Here is a 14671-nt window from a genome sequence, read left to right on the forward strand (position 1 = left end):
AACTGTACTCAGCTCTTGGCTGCAAAACTTCATGGCTGTGTTTACGCTGTCTCTTTGGTCCCGATCCATTCTTGTAAATTTGCCTCTCAGAGGGCAATATGACAGATCAGACAGTAGTTATTAACCACTGTACTGAATCTACTGTACAGATCTGTATTACTGTAGCACGGCTTACTTTACAGTAAACATTTGCTTTCACACTCAGACTTTACTGCACAGTGGGAGTCTGAAACTCAAAGTCCCTGGTCAGTGGGCAGGTTGTTTACATAGAGCTTTAGCTGGACTGCCTCTGCTGAAACTTTCTGTACTCCACATCAAGTTTAGAAAAACATTTTTAGAGTTTGTTTATTTTTGTTTTTCCAGTGTTTAGATGCTTTCTTTACTCCGCCTATACTGTACAGTTTCCTTATTTTTTTTAAACTTATGTGTTTTAAGTGATAGTGGTCTGAGAGAAAAACATATTTAAGTTTTATCATAATTGTACAGGCAAGAAGGTGAAAAGACATTAAAGCTTTTGACTTGATAACAGTGAGGAAATCCTCTAAAAGCGGATGGTCGAAATCTCCTCTCTTTCCTCTCTCCTGTCTTACACTACACCATGAAGTGGTAAGCTCCATCCAAACTGCTTCATGGTACCGTTGGCTTAGAAAACATTCATCCTCCTTTCTGGCATTTTTCCCTCCTGACCTGAGATTGAACTCAAACGTGGAGGATTTAATCTTATTTTACTGCTGAAACAGAAGTTAAGTTTGCTGCTGGTTTTTCAACATTTGCTACTGTAACGTGCAACCAGCACTACTGTACTGCAGCTGCTCTCACCTCTCCTCATTCTCTGGAGAATTCAGGTCACCACCTCAACGACTTTGTTCGTGAAACCTGCCAGGAGCAAATTCAGAGAATGACACCAGCTGAGTCAACTGCAGGGGATTACATTAGAAATAAGTTGGCTTCTTATACTGTTCTTCTCCTTGCTCTTCTTTTTGTCATATCACCGTCTGTTACTTTTGTTGATGCAACTTGTAACATTTTGTTTCACCCTCTGTCCCTTGTGATATTAAGAACATTTCAGTCGTAACAACTTTAATAGTAAAAGTTGATATGTGCAAGTTTAGTGATAAGTACTGTAAAGCAAAACATTTTGTTCTTATTCTTTGGGACTGCTAAAAGAGGCAAAGGAATCAATAATACACCAGCACAGACAAGGATATTTGTGAAATTGTTACAGTCTGAGGCCCTGGGCACAGACATACAAAAGGCCTCCATCCAAACGTATCAGCACTTCAGTGTTTTGGGTCTTTTTCAGCAATTTTTACAGGCAGACAGCAACGTCTGTGGGCTGTTTGGCTCCCAACTGCAACAGCATAGCATTTGGGAATTTGCCACCATGCCAAACTGACAAAAATTAACATAATTACTGAAAAAAAGTTGAAGTTGAAATAGATCAAACTGACAACCATACAATGCACCTATGTAATTGTTACAATCAGTCCAATCACCAGAATATATGACATGGATATGCTGAATTTAGCGTTTCTCTACATTACACTGTTCAGTTTCATGTTGTGACAATGCTGTGGTTAACGCGTGATTAGGTTTAGGCCAAAACATTCTCACTCCGACCTCGTCCCATATTGACGTTTTGGTCATGGACTTTCCACGTCCACATACGACATGCAAGGTACCCAGGGTGCTTGAGTTGTTGACGTTCTGGGACACCGTGTCGAGTTCTGTATGTTACATGCATTGTCTTCTTTCAAAATAAACTTCCATTTTCACAGGAAAGTTACTGTTTGCATACAGTCTCTTTCAAAATAAAACCACTACGTCGGTACAACACTGCAAATTGACTTTTTTTTTTTTTTCTTCAACACACAATGTTGGGTTTAAGCAACAAAAGGAAGTGGTAAGGTTTAGGAAAAAAGAACAGGGTTTGGCTTTATCTTACAGGACCAAACACCGCTCTGTCTGGGTAAAAGTCAGTGTTTGTTGGACACATCTGTCACCCCTCCTGCCCGCCCCACTCAGACTTTCACCGCCTTAATTTTAGTCCGTGTCCCGCTGCATTTCCCCCTGATGCTCACCATGTGTTAAACTATAACATTAAACTATAACGACGACCAGCCGTGTATCATGCTGACGTTAAAAGACAGCTTTCTTAGTAGGTGTCTGATGCCGTAAGTCACTGCCCAAGCACCAGATTTCAGTGACTTCAGAGTGAGACCGGGCTCTGTAGGCACAAAAACAACTTGATAAGGGTTAAGGTTAGGGTTAGGAAAACAATTAGTTTGGGCTTAAAATACCCAGTTTTTGGGGCGTCAGTGGCTTAGTGGTAGAGCAGGCGCCCCATGTACAAGGCTGCTGCTACAGCAGCCCGGGTTCGACTCCAGCCTGTGGCCCTTTGTTGCATGTCACTCCCTCTCTCTTCCCCCCCTTCACGCTTGTCTGTCCTATCATTTAAAGGCTAAAAATACCCCCAAAAAATATCTTTAAAAAACAAAAAAATACCCAGTTTTATTGACAAAATCGTGGCTGAATATGTGTCAAACAAAATGCTCGCTTTTATTGCTGCAGACACTGCTGGTCATGACCTGATCTGTCGTTAAACCTCCTCACTATGGTCGGTCTACAGTAGTCTACCAACCTCGTCGCCAGAACAAAATGTTGGCATTATACATTTCTGCAAACCACAAATACATGACATTTGTACATTTCTTAAAGAATGCAGTGTATGAGTTAACTTTGTCAGGAGGTGGAGGGGATGGTGAAGTCTGGCTTGATGGCTGCCAAGCTGCAAACCATGTTGTTTTTTAAAGCGAGTCCTTGCTGTGTTTCCATCAGCTCTTTAGGCTCCAAACATGGGAGTTTTGTGGCGACCCATCGGTGGGAATAGAGCCGCAAAAAACGACTGTTTTTTTCCAAGACATCACAGCTTTTCCTGCTGGTATAGTGGCACAAATAAACTGGGTATTTCAAGCCAAAACATGATCTTTTCCTAACCATAACCAAGTGCTTTTTGTGGCTAGACCAAGCCACATGTTAACTACAGCATTTTTGAGTTGTTAAGTTTCAACATAACCACAACATAATAATGTGCAAATGTACTGATCATAGTTTGCAGAAATGTACAATGCCAACATTTGTGTCTCACCGTTGCCGGCTGCTGGGGGAGAAAATAGTTACCGGTGAGTCGAGTCTGCTGCTGGCGGGGAGGCAGAGCTGACCATGGTACCTCAAGACGCTTGGCCACTCGGCTGTACAAGTCAATCAAAGCCGGGGTGGTGCTGTCCGGTTCTGCTGGCAAATCTCCCGATCCAAGGACCTGGCTGTGATCAGCATCCTCTTCGCCCTCTCCCTCCGCTTCGCCCTCCGTGAAGCCGCCCGAAGCGGCTAGAGAGAGCTCATCGTCGGAGGGCACACACAGCGGCGCGTTATCCAGCGTGACGGTGAAATCAAAGGCATCCTCCTCCAAGCCCACGTAGTCGGTGGTAGGGAGTATCTTGTCGGCTAGTTAGCAAGCTAAACACGCACGTCGAAATTGGTATTTGTTAGCACCGCTAAACAAATAACGATTAGCCAGGCTAAACGAGAGAGCAGCAAGTTAGCATGCTAAACAAGCACAACGCAGAAACAGCCTTGATAGCGACACCCTGGGTAGGGAGCGAGCTCACCTCCTCTGGACAGTTAAATCGCTCGCAAGTGTTCTGCAACACTCAGGTTATGTGAGGTGAAGTGCAATAAGATTGAGGAAATGAGACTGTGCAGGGTATTTTATAGCCCCAAGGGAGTGCGGGACTTCCCCCGCCTGTGACAGTCTCATTGGCCTTGACAGGCATGTTGAAAAAGTTTCTTCAGGTTGGTCTCGCGAGGACGCAATCCCCATACTAATGTGTTGTACCGAGTGTACCGACCGAAAGGGAACCACAACATAATAATGTGCAAATGTACTGATCATGGTTTGCAGAAATGTACAATGCCAACATTTTATTCTGGCGACTGGGCTGTTATATAGCAGACTCCTGTGTTTCTGTGTTGATGAATATTGAGGATATCAATAATTGGAATGTGCAGTAGAGAAAAATACTTCCAGAGCCCAGGGTTTTCTCCCCGTGCTTATCCAACTTGCAATAACTGTCTTATAAATAAACCAATCAACAGAATACTCTCAATGAACATATGACGCATATAGCTTACATATAAATACTTACTTAGACCCAGACCACTAGAACAGATGATGGACGTCATGCACTGAATCTGTGCATATAAACAGAACCTGTAACAAAAGCTCACAATCCCCCAGCTGAATACACTCTGTGATATCAATGACTACCTTCCCTGTGGAGAAAATATCATGTATTTTATCCACAACTGCCATGGTGACAGGAAGTCTACAGAGACCTCCTCTGCAGGTCTGAATCTACAGAAGCATTTTGACACCTTTGCTGCTTGCTGTAAAGATCAGCTCGTGGCTCTGAGTGGTTTTGTCAAGATGTGAAGAGGAGTGGGCTGATTTTTAATCCTTATACAGAAATTTATAAGCTGTCACAGCATGCAGGTGGGCTGTAGTGTCAGATCCACTCAATTTATACTCATGGTGGTGGTCCTTGGAGTGTGTTCCTGCTTGTGTATCTTTGTGAGGACCAATCTGAGTGTTAGACATTAAAGGGCCATTTGTGGATGTTACGCCTCTGACAAGGGTGGAGGAGCACAAAATAAAGGTTAAAATGTCGTTCTACCCACTCTCTCTTCTAAGAAAGAAAAAGAAAATCTAAGAAAATGGAACAAAGTCAAATTTACTACTGAAGATCAAAATAAAAAGAAAGAAACAAAAATATTGGTGTTTTCACATCTTTAACGTCTTTCTTATCTTGATTTACATCCTTTGTTTTATCAGAATTTTCCCTCCTACACTCATCCAAACATCAAGTAGAGACAGATTTCTGTTGTGCTTCTGTCTCCTCCCAGGCTGGAGTCTCCCACTCGCTCCCTGCTGATGGAGGCTCCTAAAGGCATCCAGATCCTGGCTGAGGCTGGAGACATCCAGGCCATCTGCAGGAACGAGCTGCGACTGGAGTCCAAAGATGGAGAGGTTTGTCAACCAGCAGGGCAAATTAACTGTCTGAATGACTGCACCAAAGCAAGAAAATACGAGCTTATTCAAGTTTATCACAACTTAGGTTTTATCGTTTGCTCATAATAACGTTGTACTGACCAAGTTATCACTGAAGGGTCACAAGACACAAACAGTCAGAATAAACAGACATTTTGGAAACATGAGAGCTGATTCAAAAACTGCCAAATAATATACATAACCACTGGACATAAATTAGTCACAATCTCTGAATGATATAAATGAAATTTGCTAAAGATTCAGATTTGAACAAGAACTCATGTTTTCTTTTATCATTTACCTCTTACCATCTTATCAATCAGTCTTCTCTTTCGTCTTTTTGGTTGTAATCATCTCATTTTGAAACAAAAAATTTAAAGAGGTTCACTCCAAAATAAAAAAAAATCTTCCCTTAAAAAATGTGATACTTAGTCTGTCACTACAGCTTATCACTTTTTTTATGAAAAATTCCCCTCCCAAGGAAGACGTTTTAAAACATCAGAGTTGTAAAATAATAAAAAGTAATTATAGCTGCTGCGCAGCGATGGGTGGGGTTCGGGCATCTTTAGGCAATTCTGAGCAACAAGCAGAAGAATTGGAAGACATTTAGGAATTTAGCAACACAATCTGCCTTTTGCATCAGCTGAGGCTTGAACTCACAACCTCTGAGACTAAGGATCAAGTTCTATCTCACTGAGCTAATTAGTCAGTGACAATTCATGTGTAGCTTCACAAATTGACTAAGCCAGACGTGCAGGTTTAGTAGCCGTCCATGCATGGAAAAGCAGATTTCAAACCACTGTAAAAAATTCAGTTATCGAAACAAAAATCTGAAAATACACATATTGCATCTAGACAGCATGGAGATGTTGGTAATTTGTTTGTAACAATGATTGATTTGCTCCATAAGTGAAAAACTGATGTTTAAAATTGCCATTTTTACATTGACTCCAATTGTTCACATTAGAGCAAAATTCAAAATGCTGTCAAAAATTCAGTTTTTGAGATAAAATTCTGAAATTTGCCACACATCATCTACCATGACTCTAGAATTTTGTCATTTTTTCATGAACATTGAAGAATTATTTAGCAAGAATTTGCATGTATATGTTTACAGTACCGTTTACAGTCAAACATTTTGATGCACTGTAGGCTCAATTTTTGATAAATCAAAAATCTGAGAAACGTAGTTTTTGTAGGACAGTCTGAAGATGCTCTGTAGCAAGTTTGGTGTCAATTGAGCAAAAATTGTGGGAGGAGATAGGTTTAAGATGTTTTACAGTTTTTGAAAAAAACAGAGCGATGAACTTCATAATTTTTAATAGGTTTAAATGTACAAAAGTTTCTTCAGTATTGGGGCTACAGTTTGATGAAAGTTGTGAAGTTGTAGCACGTATGGTTGATTTGTTATGAATTTTCAAAGTTTTGAACTTTAGACGCTTGCTGTAGCGCCACCATCAGGACTATTGGCTTGAGTTTACAGCTGAGGATATCTGGCATGAGACTGGACCTTTGTGCAAAGTTTGGATTACCCTAATGATGGCTGGATTCCATTTAGCTACTCCAGTTTCAGTGTCCTGCCGGCTGACTTCCAGACTGACTGAGACATCTCAATGGAACAAAGCTATTATTGATGTTATTGGTAACACCTGTGCTTTTCCTACTGTGACAAGTCAAAATGTCACCTGTGACAACAGTCTATCTTGCCCTGTTTTTTTTCAGAGCAGTAACATTCTCAAGGATGTAATGATATTTTTAACAATTGTGTATTTTTCACTGCTTTTTAAATCAAACCTTTCATTAAATTGTTTATTTGACGACAAAATGGTGAAGCACAGCAGCCAACCCGGTCTTACTCTGAAATCATCAAAATCCAACGCTTGGACAGTGACTTCTGGCATCAGACACTGACAAAGAAAGTCGTCTGTTAACGTCAGCTTAATACGCTGCCGGTCACCCGCATCAGGGGGAAACGCAGCCGGACAAGAATGAAAATTAAGGTAGCGAAAGTCTGAGAACGGCGGGTGGGAGGGGTGGTGGATGAGTCCAGCAAACACCAACTTTCACCCAGGAGAGCAGTGTTATAAAGTCAAGCCCTGTTCTGTTTTTGCTAAACCCAGCCACAGGGCTTTAAGTACTCCAGCGTGGCACAGGATTTCCGGCTTGATGGACATTTCTAGTATTTTTTTTTTTTTTGTGTGTGTGTGTGTGTGTGTGTGGCAACAACTTGGCATAAGTTAGCATTTAACGAATCATCTTCTGATTTAGGTAGTTCAGTAAGAGCTGAGTGGGGAGGGTCTAAAAACAGCATGCACACACACACACACACACACACACACGGACAGTCCATGTCCAAAATGTCAATATGTGACGAGGTCGGCGTGAAAATGTGTTGTAGCAGCTCGATCTCATTCCAAGATCATCAAATACCAATACTTTGTCACGACCCTCAGTATGTGAAACTACCACTGAAGGCACCCTTTGGCGTCTCCATGGAACACACCAGGCATTCATCTAACTGCAATGTAAACCCATCCTTGGGAATATAAAACACTCAGAGTAGTATAAAGAGTGAGAGTCCACGTAAGGCAGGCGGGAGGGGAGGTGGATGGGTCAAACAAAGATTACCCAGGACTCCACTGCTCATGCCCCATGTGAAACCAAAAGTCAGTGCTATTTTACGTAAAGTCAATGCTGTTTTAAAATAAACTTCCATCCGTCCATCACGAACTGATGTCACTGACATGAAGCATCTATCCAAACCTAACCAAGTACATTTGTTGTCAAAACCATACCGAGACCGTTTGACAATTTTAACCACGTCACGTCACCAGTTTGACCTTGGCGACAGCTGTGCATCACATACAGACGTTAAAGGCTGTATCCGATGGAGACGCCAAAGGAATTTGATGAGCAGGGATGAGAATCCATTGAGCACAGAGAGCTGAAAACACCTCGATTTGTCCTGGAAATGAACTCTAAAAGATTATATTCTTCATTAAATGCAGTCCTCTTACTTCAAACGTGCTCTCTGTACAAAGACAAAACCTCCCACTCTGTGTGCTGGCAAGTTGAGAAATTAACTTTTCTTGTCCTGCGGCCATGCTGGCTGACGGGACTCCATCTCTATTCAATATTTCTCCTGTCCAAACTTATTTTTAGCAAACAACAATCCAAACAATAGTTAGCTCCCTCAGCCAACATGGACCAGCATTTAGCTTATTGGTGGCAATTTCCCACATACTGGCTGTCCACCAGAATGTGAGCCTCACAGAAGAGCAGGGAAATAGAGAACAGCAGTTGATTGTTTTTTTTTTCCTTCCATCCTCCATTCAGTCATCAGTTCAGTTCTCTTTGGGTCTGTCACATGCTTACTTTAACAACTTTCTCTTTTCCATCCTCCTTTCCAGTTCCCTTCCTTTTCCCCTCCTCCTTCCTCTGTCCTCTTTCTGTCTTTAACTTTCCTTATTTACCATCTTTGTTCCCCCCGTTTCACTGATCCACTCTTCATCCTCATGCTGCTTCTTCCCTTCTTTCATCCTTTCCTCCCTGCTCCTAAATTCCTCCAACCATCCACTGATTCGTTACACACATCAGTCCTCACATTCATCACGGTCGGCTGTGCTGATAAAAGGATTTCCCACCTTAGGTTGCACCAGTCGTGTCATGTCAGATCTGTTCAAATCAGCGAAGGAGGATTAGGGAGAAGAAAGTGTTTAAAAGTTTCCCACAAAAACAGTTTCATACATTAAGACAGGCTGCTGATATCAGATGGACGAGGAGCGGAAGGTGCCCTTGGATTCAGTTTGGTCCAATTAAAAGTACCACGGTAGCCACGCCCACGCCATGTCTCCCTGCAGTTTTTATGGGTGTGTGGTCGAGAATGAGGCTGTTGAACTCATGATGGTCAATTCAGATAATTAGAATCACGTTCTCACACTCCATTAGTGTTGCAAATGTCCATTTGTCAAACCTCTGTCTTACACACACACGCTCTCCGTCTCTCCAGGACCCCCTTGGCACCGCAACGGCAATTACAGAGAGGCTTTGGTCATTAGACACCCACAAACCACACAGGCAGATACAGAAATAGACTCACACACACACACTGTGGGTTATTGAAGCTACGCAGTCACATAACTGACACTTGATTACACATGCACGTTCTCTTAAAGGGTAAGTTGCCTTTTCCAGTACAATACACCTGACATCAATACACCTAGCTGTGATGCACTTCAACCCACAGAAGCCAGTGCAGCCTTTTTTTTTCTTCCTTCAAACTCCTATGTGGACTATTTTCATTAATACAGCTCTTCATAAGCTGTATAATGGCTCATGTTTCACTTGCACTACATGTGCATACATCGGCACAGATATGCATTAGGCCCAGCCACCTCCCCCAAATAGCAGGACACATAGGCCTCTAGTTTCCCGGCGTGGCGCAGGGTGGCGAACCCCGCTCAAAGCTAGTTTCGAGCAGCGCAATCCGAGGCGTGCTCAGTTTGGTAGTTTGGCCGAAGTGCGCTGAGATGGGTGTGGCGGCGCAGCAGGGGGATGTGCTGACAGATCCAGCTTGGCGCAGTGACAGTTTCGTGCCAAAAGGCTTCGCCAAAGGTGCGCTAAAAGCTCGCCAGCTGAAACCAGGTCTACTGTCAGCACAGCCGGTGTAAGCCGAAGTTTGGCTGACCGGCGGACAGTGCGCACACCAAAACCAAAACCTCACAGGCAGGTTTCCAGAATGTCAGACACATTAACGATGCAATAAATACCCACAAAAACCACTATTCAATGCAACTATCTGCAATCAGCACATAAATGTATCTCTATATCGACTGTCCCGTCACATCTGATGTCAGATCAAAGGGGATTGGCACCGTTTGGCACGTTTGACACGCGTAATGGAAACCCAACCTGATTTGATTAACACAGCTGCAAACTAATGAGTTCACATCCCTCTCAGCCAACCACAAACAGCCACAGCATCAGATAGGGAGTATATATTCAGCATCTGTCATCTTAGAAAAGTCAAAAGAAAAGAAACAGAGTGAGACTGCGAGAGAGAAAGAGAGAGTGCACGCGCACGAGAGAAACGCAACATTGATTTACAATTGTGGTGACCTCCTCCCAGGCTACCTTTGCATCATCAGCCCGTGGAGGTCTGCTCGCAGTTCCGTATATTCGGACACTGCGAGCTTGGACCTCCCGGACCAAAACATCAGTTTCCTCCTGGGAGAAGTTTGGCCGTCTGACGCTGCTGCTCTCTTCTGCCATGGCGAATTGAGTAAACTCTCATTACACCTTCGTGCGGCGCATTTAAGGGCGAGGAGAGGGGCTCATTTGATTGGTGTGATGTGTGTAAAACCCACTCCACACCTTCTCTCCTCCCTCTTTCCGACTTGCACAGGTAGGAGGGACGGAGGTGGGAAAGAGGAGTAGCTGCGCCAGGGCGCACGGTGTGCCAAATTTGCAAAATCCGCCTGGCCACACCCAGTTGGCGAAGCGCAGGTGTGCTGCGTCCCTGCCTCGCCCGGTCTGCGAAACTAGAGGCCATAGACTTCATGGTGGTTTTGCATCGCTTTATAGTTGTTATGCAACTTTTTATGTCTCTTTTAGGAAAGTCTGTGTGTTTTTTGGTGTATTTTGTGTCTCCTTGTGGTTGTTTCATGTCTCTTTGTGGTCATTTTAAGTATCTTCCTGGTCAGTATGTGAGAATTTGAGTAATATTCTGAGGGTGAAGGCCAAAGGGCCACCTGACACTGTCGGCCCGGTAGGCCCATTCAGTAATTCAGTAATGTATGTATAACTACAGAGATCGTTTATAGGGCTTTGGGCACTGCAGGAACACAGGTGACCAACACTCAGTGCTGCACCTGAACGCATCCCATGTGAACAATGACGTAGGACTGAAACTGTTGCTGCTGCTCTGCTTACGTGCTGCTTTTTGCTACACAGACTTTGTGTGGACGTCGTGTTAGCATCACTGATTCTTTTTCTGCAAGGCTGTGTGCAGAGTGCGGTGCAGAGCATGTAGAAAGTATGAAATCAGTAAGAGAAAACAAAGAGAAAAGTAAAAAAAATCAAACAGCAGTTTAAATCACTGGAGTATCTGTCGGTAAAAATGTAATTACTTAAAAATAGCAAGTCTTACCTTGGCTTGTTTCATCTTTATGTACTTTTGTCCATCACTAGTGCAAAATCACACTCACAGCTTTACACACACATGAAGATCATCCAGCCACACATACACACACACACATGCACACACAAGTTCTCCCAGTGGCTCACACTGTCTGCCCCTTGTGGTGAAAGATTTGTTCAACAGCAGCTGTCTGAAGAAGTCAACTGAGACTCTGCTTTAAAAGTGTTCCAGGTCATTTGATGGCGATGCCTCCCAGAGGTGCCTGGTAATGGCTCCTGTACCTTTTTTTATGGCTGGAGAGCTCCTCCTCTCCTTGGCCAGTGAGACGGTCAGCCCTGTACGAGCCCCGGGAGGCCGGTGGGGAGGAGAGGGCAGAGAGATGGGATTCATGCAGCAGTGGTTCGCGTCTGTGCAGAGGGAGAAAGGCAGTTTTTTCCAATCAATGCGGGGTTGAAGAGAGTAAAACGAGTGGATGAGTAGCTGTGTGAGTGTGTGTGTTTGTGGCGGTGTGGCAGAAGGAATTTTCTGGTGTTTTGCTCTCTTTTTATTCCTCGAGAGACAAGAGGAATGACCTGGGAATCAGCACACAGCAAACTTTTTCATGCTTTTTTGTTGTAATGCTCGGCCTTTGGCAGGACAGGGATTTCAGATGTACTTGGGTTGGGCCGAGGTGCCCTTGAGCAAGGCACCGATCCCCCCAACCGCTCGGGGCGCCTCACCAAGGGCAGCCCCCTCACTCTGACATCTCTCCACTTTGTGCATGTATAGGTCCTGTTTGTGCATGTGTGTGTCTTTCGGACCTGTGTGTTAATGACAAGCAAGAGTGAAAACATTGAATTTCCCCTCAGGGTGATTAATAAAGTAAATAAACTTAAACTTAAACTAAACCCTTTATCTCGAAGGCCTCATTTACACCACAAGCGATGTGTTCGCAAAGCAGCGCGACTTGAGCAGCATGTAGAACGGATGCGTTGTGAAAGCTCTAACCTGTTAAAGGGAAATTTTGGTTTATTTCAACCTGTCTCCTGTCTGGGCTTTATCTAGAGCTCGCGAGATATATTTCGGCCGCGCTTTGGAAAGCAGAGCTATATGGTAAACAAACATGGCAGCACACCGGTAAGGTAGGACAACATGTTTACATGTCGTTTTCTATATGTTCTCTGACATTTATCCTAACGATATGAGGCGGTCTTTGTGGAAAAAAAGCTTGTTTAGTGGACTAACTTTGCACTTGAAGGTTGCCCGTTCACTTACATTTTAACAGGTCTGACGCTACTATGCACCCCAGCTGTATCTAGGCTAACGGCTAACATGCTAACTATTATTTTTATGTCACCAGTCACTTGAAACAAATTGAGGACGATAGGAGACAGGTTGAAATAAACCGAAATTTCCCTTTAACGTGCTGGCTAAAATGAAAACGCGAGTAAACAGTTCACGATGCGTTCGTGAGTGCTACGTGAACGCATCACTTGCACTGTAAATGAGGCCTAAGGCCCAGCCACCCTTCTGAGGAAACCAATTTCAGCCACTTGTATCCGCAACTTCATTCTTTCGGTCATTACCCATAGCTCATGACCATAGGTGAGGGTTGGGACGTAGATGGACCAGTACATTGAAAGCTTCACCTTCTGGCTCAGTTCTCTCTTCACCACAACAGTCCGGTACAGCACCCGCATCACTGTAGACGCCGCGTCAAACTGCTGATTCATCTCACACTCCATTCTACCCTCACTTGTGAACAAGACCCCTAATATATACTTTCAACATATTGTACCACAGTAGCCAGAACTATAACGATAATATTATTACTTTCATTAATGTTGTTGTAAGCTACTGTCATTACCGTCTTTCCTGCATCTCTCTCTCTCTCTCTCTGTCTCATTGTGTCATATGGATTACTGTTAATTTATTATGCTGATCTGTTCTGTACGACATCTATTGCACGTCTGTCCGTCCTGGAAGAGGGATCCCTCCTCAGTTGCTCTTCCTGAGGTTTCTACCGTTTTTTTTTCCCCATTAAAGGGTTTTTTTGGGGAGTTTTTCCTGATCAGCTGTGAGGGTCTTAAGGACAGAGGGATGTCGTATGCTGTAAAGCCCTGTGAGGCAAATTGTGATTTGTGATATTGGGCTTTATAAATAAAATTGATTGACTGATTGATTGATTGAATGTCATGGGGAAATCTGTCACCACTTGGGATCCTTGATTTGCAATCAAAGCAGCTCAGATTATTATGGCATGGATTCAAATGTAGTAGATTTTTCAGCTAAACATTCACACACTTTGAAAGCTACTTCTTCTACTTCACATTGTGTAACAACTGTTTTGGATATGTTCTGGAGTTTGAATATATCAGTATCGGACATTTGCCTCTTTTTAGGTGGCATTAGTTAAAATGAGTCATCTGTTAAGAATCATGAAGACAGTTGGAGAATAATTAAGTACAAAATAAATAGGATGTAAGCTCAACAGGATGATATTTTGCTTTGGCAACTCATGTTTTTCCTACATTATGTACAGATTTTTAGGCATCCTATTATCTCAAATGGCTTGACCCCCCTAGGTTTTGGTTGAGCCCCGAATGTTGACAAGGTCTGGTTCCGCCCATGTTCAAGCTGATGACCTTTATTGTAGGTGACAATCATAGAGATCTGCAGATATGATGCCAAACAGATGCATTCTGGGCGACATTTCTTGTGAACATCACTTTTCCGTACATTACTGTTCACACTGCGAGCTGCAAGTCCAACACATGACCTTTATCATTCACTCCACTTACTCAGCTATTCTGTCACTGTGCACTGAATGTCAAAAAAGAGCTGGAATACGCTGCAAGTACGGATGGAAAAAATCTCTAATATGCAAGATCTGATGTCTGAGGAATTGGATAGATGCTGCTACTGAGTGTGACTTTCAATGACCGCTTAACATTCTGTGCAACTGACTCCGTGGAGTGCTAAGGTGTTATGAGCCACTGACACTATTTGTGTGAGTCCAATCCTGTGAGTTAGAAGTTCTGGGAAGAAAAACAAAAGCTAAGCCAAAGAGAGGGGGTGAGGAGATTTGCTTTGAGAGCAATTAGAGTGAAGAGATGAGAAGAGACACATGATTCAGCGGGGGTTAGCCGAGGTAAAGATGACAGGGAAAAAGATGAGTTTTTAGTCTATAAGGGAAGAAAATTGGAATAAAAAGAATGAAGAGGATCATAACTGTAACGAGGTCAAACATACTGTACATTATGTGGGGCTGTGATGTGAATGGAAGAGACAGAACATGCAGATGCAGACGTTTATTAAGGAATGACACGGGAGATTTTAGGGAGATTGAAGATGAGTTAAGCTTTAGCTGGTTTTCTGCCAGAAGTTACACATCCTGACCATCGACAGAATGGTCCTGTCCAGCTGGCCTCAGTCCAAGCACCTTA

At 43.3% G+C, this 14671-nt stretch overlaps 1 protein-coding gene across 3 annotated transcripts in view; it reads left to right on the forward strand.

The window, feature by feature from the left end:
* The window catches only part of sgcd (sarcoglycan, delta (dystrophin-associated glycoprotein)), a 472390-nt gene that overhangs the window by 450947 nt on the left and 6772 nt on the right, over nt 1–14671 (forward strand). For all 3 annotated transcript variants that reach the window (XM_033634701.2, XM_078172632.1, XM_033634692.2), the window contains one exon: nt 4963–5086. In XM_033634701.2, coding sequence (XP_033490592.1) covers nt 4963–5086 — 124 coding nt within the window. The remainder of the gene's footprint in view (nt 1–4962; nt 5087–14671) is intronic.

This window comes from Epinephelus lanceolatus, chromosome 11 (genome assembly GCF_041903045.1).
Source record: "Epinephelus lanceolatus isolate andai-2023 chromosome 11, ASM4190304v1, whole genome shotgun sequence".
In the NCBI taxonomy this organism is placed as follows: domain Eukaryota; kingdom Metazoa; phylum Chordata; class Actinopteri; order Perciformes; family Serranidae; genus Epinephelus; species Epinephelus lanceolatus.